This window comes from Lithobates pipiens, unplaced genomic scaffold (genome assembly GCF_037356315.1).
Source record: "Lithobates pipiens isolate NorthernLeopardFrog02 unplaced genomic scaffold, aLitPip1_a1.2 Scaffold_16, whole genome shotgun sequence".
NCBI lineage: Eukaryota > Metazoa > Chordata > Amphibia > Anura > Ranidae > Lithobates > Lithobates pipiens.
Window position 1 is genome coordinate 149,696,573 of NW_027507748.1, and position 10,507 is coordinate 149,707,079.

At 42.2% G+C, this 10,507-nt stretch overlaps 1 protein-coding gene across 2 annotated transcripts in view; it reads left to right on the forward strand.

Moving 5' to 3' along the window:
- Window positions 1–2,638, forward strand: part of LOC143982142 (smoothelin-like protein 2) — a 157,919-nt gene extending 155,281 nt beyond the window's left edge. For both annotated transcript variants that reach the window (XM_077480601.1, XM_077480600.1), the window contains one exon: window positions 441–2,638. In XM_077480601.1, the coding sequence (XP_077336727.1) occupies window positions 441–567 (127 nt within the window). In that variant the 3' untranslated portion in view covers window positions 568–2,638. The remainder of the gene's footprint in view (window positions 1–440) is intronic.
- Window positions 2,639–10,507: the final 7,869 nt, after the last annotated feature.

Below are 10,507 nucleotides of genomic sequence, written 5' to 3' on the forward strand. Positions count from 1 at the left end.
TTGCTCACTTGGCATCACCGCCATTCACAGAATGCCTTCTATTTTTTTCAGTGAATACCAGTAAATCTCTGTTTGATGTCATGAGTTTGAGTTTAATGTCATGATCTCCACCTTGTCCAATTAGGGCACAGGACCCAGAAGATTGCACTGATCACTGTAGTAGCACCAGTGACTGTCGGCTTCTCCTTCGGGTATGAAATATGCATACTTGCATTAATCCAAGCTGGGCCAATGTACCCATGCAATTAATATCATACCTGTTATTTCAGCTATAAATTACATCAGGGCCAAATTTGAAAGAAGTAATTTAAAAATTTCACGTATTTATTTTTATTTTTTTATTTTTAGGATTTATTTTTTATTTTTTTACATTTAAACAAGACTTGTGTTGTTGTTTTATACCATTAGTTAACTGTGGCTCTTTCTTTACCATATTTCAGGAAAATGGCGCACTGCGACCGGCTCATTGAAGTTGAAGATATGCTGATGATGGGCAGGAAGCCGGATCCCATGTGTGTGTTCACCTATGTCCAGTCTCTCTACAACCACTTGCGACGTTTTGAGTGACTCTTCTGCCAGCAGAGCCTGCTCCTGTCAAGGTTTCAGGCCAGCAGTGCTGGCAATTGCCAGGATCCTTTGACCCTTTCTTGATTACAGCAGCCACCAGCCTGACAAGGGAAGACGCACATGTGTTCCCATCCATCTCTCCTCAACTGACAATACTATGGCCTGCCTCAGGCAGCATGACAAGTGAGAGACAGATAACACAGGAATGTCCACAGGGTGCTGGGAACACTGTTTGTACAAAACCATTTACAGTTAATGCTTCATACAAGAGGAACTGGGCGTGTTGGTTTTGTCACCTCTCAAGCTGTTTTGACAGCATTTGCACCTCTCCCTGAATGACACCCTGGTGTCTCATTGTCTGGCCAGCTGAAAGACACAGAGGAGCAGACAAGGAAATGGACCCAGAGACTCAGGTGTATATTATCAGCCAGTGAGTGGTGTCGCCATCATTCTGGAGAAGACCCAGTCAAATTGCAATTGTGAAGATTATTGCACTGAACTTTTACTTACAAACAGATGTCCTAGCTTAATAGTTTCTAGCACTGATTTTTATTTTTTTTCTCATTTGCGCCTGTGCAAGTGTGGAGGGCACTCCAGTCTTCCATGATGAGTCCGCATTATTAGATCCAGTATGAACATTTGTTTTATTATTATTTTTAATAGGATGTTAATCTTCCTGTGTAATTTTAGCTGTTTGCTTTGATGCAGTGCAATAAGGGAGACACTATGGACTAAAGTGATCTCAAGTAAGCGTGAACCAAAGAACTAATGCTATTTATCCACGAGCAAGCTGTGTGTCATTATTATTCGCACTACTACTTTATCACTTCACTCTGGGTTTTACACTTGAAATCCTGTCCGAATTAATTTTTTGTGAATTCAAATTTCTAGAGCCTGCAACATTTTATGGAGCGGTTTGGTGAATTGTCACACACCAAAGGACAAATAGCAGGTTAAGGCCTTTTTGCAAATAGCTAGAAGAAGCCTACATTAGAGCGTATCTCCCTGCCCATGTATACCCTTGGGTATATACCCAAATCCCATTGTTTCTATGACTACCAGGACTTGTGCATTGCCCCGGATGCAGGCCCCTGTGTTCGAGACAGTGCTCAAGTCCCGATACACATGTAAGCAATGGAATTTGCGTATTTCCCCATAAGGCTGTGGTTTCAGTCAGCCTGTAGTACATTTAACAGGTTGGTTATACCCAACTGTACGATCCACCTGTCACTCCCAGGCAGTAAAATACTCCTGAATGTGCATTGTATAGCATCTTGCAGCCGTGTGCGAAAGGCCTAAAGGAAAGCCATATTAAGAAAAATATATGGACTGCAGACAAGCTCCTGAAATTGATAGTTCAATGTTAATCTAGTGGTTTCAATCTATTCAGACACTGTCTGAAACCAAGTACACAATTTAGCAAATTTTGTCACTTGTTACAGGTCAGTGTCTTGGAAGGCCAGGAGAGAAGCCAGGTAACTAGTGTTTTAGAGAGCAGCCAGGAATAGCAAAATTCATACCTTCTGTGCAAGTTTTCTTTAATAGACAGCGCAAAATGTTTTCTAAGTCAGTGCAGAGAGCAGCCATTAATGTGGAAAGTAGAGCAATTCATGTCAGACAGATTTTAGACTTACTGCTGGACAAATTAAAGGAAGAAATGGCGTCAATTCTTATGGGTTACTTGCACATTAGCTTTGCTCCCTGCACTACTTGTGAATGGTAAAAGGACATTACCTGTGCTGAAATTTTAGGTGCACACATTTTAGAATACTGTTTCTGAATATGTTTGTCTGTTTTTACTATGATGATTTACCTTTTTTGTTTTTATTATTTTACTAGTTTTCCACTTGGCACAATCGCATGTAAATCATTACTAAAAACATTAATTTGCATATATCGCCACATGGTGGTGCTGTATTGGTTTTATTTGTATTAACTTTTTATGTTGTAAACATGTTATTTTGGCAAGTTTTGAAGGAGATTGAACAAATGCTATTTAGCGCCTTTTACGGATAAATATATTGTGAAGTTTTGTTTCTCACTGGCTGCAATTAAAGAAAAATGGCAATGATGTGAATTAATTTTTTTGTGTTCATCTCTGGAATGTTTCAGTGTTAAATAGCTACCCTTTGTGTTTAGAAATACCCCCCACCTGCAAACACAACTTTCTTGTCCATCTGCATCTCAATTATTGAGAGACCCCAGTTCTATGGAGGTATTTTAGCAATGGTCACATTTTAACTTATGTGGCAGAAAACCCTTGGCTTAAAGTATTTTTAAAGCCCAATTGAACTTTAAGGTCTCATGCACACGGGACGTTTAAAAAACACCAGCACTGCTCTCAGGAAAAAGCAGTGTTAAAAACTCTCTGTTGGCCACGTTTTTAAATAACGTTTATGGGCATTTTTTTGGCGTTAGCATTTTTTGGCATTTGTTCGGTAAAAACACTCCCTACAATGTAAAAATGCTAAGCGTTTAGCAGCTTTTTTGGGCATTTTTCGCTTGGTCCTGGACGCACAGGTTGTTGTTTGTTTTTTGTTTTTTTTCTTCTACTGCCCCTAAACCCTTATGCGTTCAAATGGCTCTGAAAGTTTATGTGAGCATGGACACATAGGCTAACATGGAAGGGCATTTAACCACTTGAGGTCTGGGCCATAGCCGAATGGCGGCTACAGCGTGGACCTCAATTTCGGGGAGGCCGTCATAGGACGTCCTCCCCTGCGGGGAGCGCGATGTGATCGCCGAGTCACTGAGACTCAGGTGATCACTGATCCGAGTAAGGGGCCGGTCCCGGCCCCTTACCATGTGATCAGCTGTCAGCCAATGACATCTGATTACATGATGTAAACAAAAGTTCTGTAATCGTGTTTTTTTTCCTCCTCACACTGACAACGTGAGGAGAAAAAAAAGCCAATCACCGCCTTATGTTAAAGGGACATAGGTCCCGAAGACGAAGCATCACAGGCACCTCATCTGTGCCAATCAGTGCCACCTGTTATTGCCACCTGCCAGTGCCACCTAGCAATGCTCACTAGTGGTGCCACCTATCAGTGTTAGCAATCAGTGCCCATCACTGCCGCCTCATCAGCGTACATCAATGAAGGAAAAAAATTACCTGTTTGCAAAATTTTATGACAAAATATTAAAAAATTAATAAAAATTGTGTTTAAAATTCGGTCTTTTTCAAAATTTAACAAAAAATAAAAAACAGAGGTGATCAAATACCACCAAAACAAAACTCTATTTGTGGGGAAAAAATTATAAGAATTTCATTTGGGTACGGTGTTGTATGATCGCACAATTGTCATTCAAAGTGCATCAGCGCTGAAAGCTGAAAATTGGTCTGGACAGGAGGTGGGTTTAAGTGCCCAGTAAGCACCACAGTGACCAGTGGTTAAAAAAATAAAACGTCAGATGCCCCTAACAGCAGCTGTGAAAATGTCCTGTGTGCATGAGCCCTAAATTTAAAACGTATAAATGATTGCCTCGAGAAAGTGAGGACACAATTGTTGAAGGCTTGGAAAGAGCTTCAGGTATTAAAAAAGCATTTGCAAGACCTTTAAATACAACGCCCATGTGTAGATTGCCTAAAACAGCTCTGATTGCAGTGATGCTTGACTTCACATTTGAAAAAGTGCGATTTCCAGCATTAGAATACCTTCCCAAGATCAAGTGTGCTGCATTGACCAGCGCTGATTTAAACACTTATTTCCTGCGTGGATACAGTAACAAATCCTAGCTATTAATAGATAATCGCGGCTAGCCTCCATCCTGGAAGGCTCTTCAGACAATTGACAGGTTTTGTCACCTCTGCTGTGTAAATACCATTGTAACACTACTCCACTGGCACTTTCAGAGGTTGTATCCTTGGGCTAGTCAGTGACAAGGTTTTGATGTGATTAGTGTGTGAGGGGTTAAAAACCTCTTTAACACTCTGTGTTCTGGAAATAATCGTGATCTCTGAAACAGGACACCAGGCTTGGGATATTATTAGAATGGCCAAGATATGCATCTGTCATCGGCTGTGGCTGGGGGGAGTCAAGTGACTGGAAAAGGCCTCCTGTTTGTTTCTTAAGAGTCCCGTTGCTCTTCTCTTATTTCTTGTGATTTGAAATGGTATAATCCACCTGCAAGAAGTTATTTTGTCCTTGATGTCTAACATTTCTGAAAAATAAGTCACTGATCTGGTTGTGTTTTGTTACTATGAGCAATGGCAGATACTTGACTACTTATGTTCTCTGCTGCTACAGTAGTGGAAATGCCACCTCTGCAAAATGTCACCAGTGAACTGGGTGGGGGTCCAAAGGATGACTATACATGATCAGTAAAGCTGGCCATACACTGTATCAATTTTTTCTGGTTCCGAACCTCTTTCAATTGACAAACTGAAGAAGCAGGCCAAAGTTTGCTGGCCCAACAGCAGATGCTTAGTGTGGAGGAAGGAATCTGATCTTTAATTTTTTGAATTTTCAAAAAAAAATGAAAAAAATCTAATTGTGTATGGTCTAAAATGGTTCTAAAGGCTCAAGATTTTTTACCTTCATGCATTATGTGCATGAAGGCAAAAAAAATTGTGTGCAGGAGCCTCCTCCAGCCTCCCCAGTACTTATCTGAGCCCTATCATAATCCAGCAATGTGCACAAGAGTCTTGGCTCTCCAGGGACTCTTCCTCATTGGCTGAGAAAGCAGTGGAAGCCATTAGCTCCTGCTGCTGTCAAAGCCAATGAGAAGAAAGAGGAGGCAGAGCTGAGCTGCGGGTCCATGTCTGAATGGACATGTAGAGCAGCGGCTCTGGACGATCCTGCTCATGTGCCCTCACAAGCAAGATGCTTGCTCTGTGGGCACTTGGTCGATGGGTGGAGCCAGGAGCACCAGCGGGGAACCCGAGAAGGAGGATCATCATAAAATGGATGGATAAATGGTGTTTGTGAAAACCTCTCCTAATGTTTCTTTCATAATAGAGAGGGGTGTTCCTGCACCAACTCAAATGGCTATAGAGCATGTACTGCTGCACGCACTGAGGGAAATGTCTGAACTCAATAAAAATGTAGATAGAAGAGTAGTGATGCGCTGTACACAGAAAATCCAAAAAAATATAAGGTGCTAAACATCCTAGCACACCAATATTACAGTAAAATAGATTTCTAAAAGCAGGTGCTGGCAATTGCCAGGCTAGCAGTGTATAGAAAAAAGCCAAAAACCAAAATGCTGGCTAATCATAGGCAATTAATACAATCAGATAAATGTGTTTAATGTACACATTTATCTGATTGTATTGCCTATGGTTTTCAGATATTGTTCAGAAAAGGGCAGGTGGCTGGCACCTTCTTTTCTCCTCCTTTTGATAATTTCCGTGTCTCCCCTCTGGACATAGTGCCAAAAAAGGAACCCAATCCTTTCAGATTAATACACCACTTGTCTCTCCCCATAGGTAGCTCCTTGAATGATGATTTAGACTCTTCTCTGTCTTCAGTTTCTTATTCAAACTTTGAGGATGCGGTTCAGGTTATCCGGCATCTTGGGCGAGGCGCTCAGCTGGCTAAGGCGGATATTAATTATGCATTTTAGATGGTTGCAGATTTCCCCATTATCCTTTAACTTGCTTGGTTTCTGTTTTTAATGATCTTTATTTTTTCCATATCCATGTCTTCCTATGGGTTGTTCCTTATCATGCGCTTTCTACTGAATCCTTTCTACCATGGTGGTGTCTTTTGAGTTCAGCTTTGATAGCATTGTACATTACCTTGACAACTTCCTCTTTGTTGGTCCGGCATGTTCCCCCCATTGCTTTTATCTTTTACAGCTCTTTTCTAGTATCTCTGCATTTTTTGGCATCCCCTTGGCAGATGAAAAGACCATTCTTCCATCCATTTCTCTTGCATTTCTAGGCATCACAATTGACACCTTAGCCATGGAGTGCCTGCAGACAAGATTGTTAGATTGAAATCATCCATTTCAGTAATGCTTCGTAAGTGCAAAGTATTGTTGAGGGATCGTCAATCTCTGCTTGGTCTTCTAGCCTTTGCTTCTAGGGTCATGCTGGTGGGCCGTATCTTCTCCCGTCGACTGTCCCTGGCGACGGCCCAGGCTTAAATCGCATTTCCTTTTTCCCACATCCATTTGTCTGCAGACCTAAAAGAAGACTTCGGCTTGGTATCGATTTTTTGACCAATATAACGGGTGGTTGATCTTTCAGGAGAACTTCATTTTTACAGCCAACTTGGAGCTCTCCACCGACACGGCTGCCTCCCAAGGGTTTGCGGCCATTTGGTGCACGCATTGGTTATGTGGTTCTTGAACTGATTCTTGGATTGCTCGGAATGCTACCAAGAACATTTTGTTAACATTTTTTCCTATTGTTGCGGCTTTTGAGCTTTGGAGTGCTCATTTTGCTAACAAACGAATAATTGTTCAAACTGATAACAAAGGAGTGCTTTTTGCCATAAATTGTTTATCGTCTAAGTCCCTCTGTGTCATTAAGTTAATTTGGTATTTCTTTTTACTGTACATAAAACATAACATGTGGGTAAAAGCTCAGCACATTCCCAGGAAATCTAACATTTGCAGATTTCACGTTTCCACAGTGATTAGGAATTCTCTCTCCCCTCATACATGGTTGGAATATTAGGCTGCTTGGAATAGATGGTTCACCTTCTGGAGAACTTTCGATTTTCATTGTTGCCAACGCTTGGAGGGTGCTGTTTTGTCTTTTTTATGCGTTTTAATGCATGGCCATCTGTCCCACAGCAACATAACTAAGGTTTTGGCTGGAATTTCTTTATTTTTCAAACTTTATAGCTTGTCTTCATTGAATGTATTCTTTTCGGTCAAGAAAGCCTTGAAAGAGCACTTTTGTCCCTGACAAGTGTAGGCCCATCTCCATTGAAATGCTCAAACAGCTTTGCTTGTCTACAGGCCAGGTGTGCCATGATCAATTTGAGGCATTTTTTGAGCCTGAGGCTCTAATTGGCTTTAAAAAAGGGTGGGCTACAGGCACAGAGCACTGCTCCCCGAGCCCACCCAGTTGTGTGATAATAGCGAATTAATATTCTATATTGTCTTCCTGCTTCCCCTCCTGGCAAATCAGGAAGCAGGAGGAGCGTGATTGGCCGAGAGGAGCAGCGATCATATTGGCCGGTACCGGGGTCAGGGAGGATGTACGGGGAGATCCGAAAGATGGTGGCCATTATCTCTCTGCTTTGCACCACCGCTCAGAGCGATCTCTCTGCTCTGCATCGCCGCCTGACCACATGTCAACATGACAATTCAGCATGGCATGTCGCTTGAATTGTCCCAAAGGGAGGAGTGTTATTACAAACTGAGGTTGATTTAGTAAGTGTCCATTGAAACCAGGGCAGTCTGCTGTGTAGTATGTTTAACCACTTTCAGACCGGACCATTTTGCTGGTCAATGACCAGAGGTCTTTTTACAATTTGGCACTGCGCTGCTTTAACTGGTAATTGCGCGGTCATGCAATGTTGTACCCAAACAAAATTTGTTTCCTTTTCTTCCCACAAATAGAGCTTTCTTTTGATGGTATTTGATTGCCTCTGCGATTTTTATTTTTTGCGATATAAACGTAAAAAGACCGCAAATTTTGAAAAAAAATGATATTTTCTACTTTTTGTTATTAGAAAAATCCAATAAACTCAATTTTAGTCATACATTTATGCCAAAATGTATTCAGCCACATGTCTTTGGTAAAAAAAAAAGTCAATAACTGTATATTTATTGGTTTGCGCAAAAGTTGTCACATCTACAAACTAAGGTACGTTTTCTGGAATTTACGCAGCTTTTAGTTTACGACTGCCTATCTCATTTCTTGAGGTGCTAAAATGGCAGAGCAGTACAAAACCCCCCCAAATGACCCCATTTTGGAAAGTAGACCCCCTAAGGAAATTGATAAGTGGCATGTTGAGCCCATTGAATATTTTATTTTTTTGCCTCAAGCGATTGAATAATGACAAAAAAAAAATTTTTATTTTTTTTTACACAAAGTTGTCACTAAATGATATATTGCTCACACATGCTATGGGAATATGTGAAATGACACCCCAAAATAAATTCTGCTGCTTCTCCTGAGTACAGGGATACCACATATGTGGTACTTTTTGGGAGCCTAGCCGCGTACGGGGCCCCGAAAACCAAGCACCGCCTTCAGGCTTTCTAAGGGCGTAAATTTTTGATTTCACTTCTTACTACCTATTACAGTTTTGAAGGCCATAAAATGCCAAGATGGCACAAAACCCCCACAAATGACCCCATTTTAGAAAGTAGACACCCCAAGCTATGTGCTGAGAGGCATGTTGAGTCCATGGAATATTTTATATTTTGCCACAAGTTGCGGGAAAATTACAAACTTTTTTTTTTTTTTACACAAAGTTGTCACTAAATGATATATTGCTCACACATGCTATGGGCATATGTGAAATGACACCCCAAAATAAATTCTGCTGCTTCTCCTGAGTACGGGGATACCACATATGTGGGACTTTTTGGGAGCCTAGCCGCGTACGGGGCCCCGAAAACCAAGCACCGCCATCAGGCTTTCTAAGGGCGTAAATTTTTGATTTCACTTCTCACTACCTATTACAGTTTTGAAGGCCATAAAATGCCAAGATGGCACAAAACCCCCACAAATGACCCCATTTTAGAAAGTAGACACCCCAAGCTATTTGCTGAGAGGCATGTTGAGTCCAAGGAATATTTTATATTTTGCCACAAGTTGCGGGAAATTTACAAACTTTTTTTTTTATTTTTTTTTTTCACAAAGTTGTCACTAAATGATATATTGCTCATGCATGCCATGGGCATATGTGAAATGACACCCCAAAATAAATTCTGCTGCTTCTCCTGAGTACGGGGATACCACATATGTGAGACTTTTTGGGAGCCTAGCCGCGTACGGGGCCCCGAAAACCAAGCACCGCCTTCAGGCTTTCTAAGGGCGTTACAGTTTTGAAGGCCATAAAATGCCAAGATGGCACAAACCCCCCCCCAAATGACCCCATTTTGGAAAGTAGACACCCCTAAATTTAGGGGTACACTAGTGAGACTAGGTAATAAATGGCGGGTGCCCTGAAACTATAAAAAAATAACTAACCAACCAGCGTCACCTGTAACAGTTATATGGTGATCACTGGTGAAAGGGTTAACTAGGGGGCAATCAGGGGGCTTTATGCGGTAGTATATGGGGGTCCCTGGCGCTATAAAAAGCTGCGGCGAACCTAAATACCTACCTGCCTAACTAGCGTCACCTGTGACACTAATACAGCGATCAGAAAAACGATCGCTTATTAGGCTGGGTTCACACTGGAGCGATGTGGGAACGCCACGAATCCGCGGCGGGTTCCCGCATCGCATGCCTCCCGGCGGCAGTTCACACTGCCCTATGCGAACTGCTGGGAGTGTCAGTGAAATGTTAATGACACCCCCAGATCAGTTCGCATATTGCAGTGCGATCTGCAAACTCGGATCGCATGGTGTGAACACCCATGCGATCCGATTCTGCTGCGGACCAAAAAAAGGGTCCCGTGCGAATTTGCGGCGGGTGCGGCGAATGGCTAAACTCGAATCGCACAGAGATCGGATGTGATTTGCACTGCAGTGCGGTGCGAATCACATCCGTTCTCATAAACCGCTGCAATGTGAACCCAGCCTTAGTGACACTGGCGACGGGGGTGATCACGGGGTTAAACCTTTATTGGGGGGGTTAGGGGGGTACATTAGAACTAAAGGGGGCTAACCCTAACTGCCCTAACAGTTATTACAGTCACAAATAACACCAATGCAAAAAAAAAAAAAAAAAAATGCAATTGGTGTCACTGTGACTGGGGGGGGCAGGGGTAATTGGGGGGTGATCGGGGGGTAAAGGGGGGGTGTGAGTGTGCCTGGCATGTTCTACTGTGAAGTGTCGTGTTGGTGCAACTCACCGATCCTC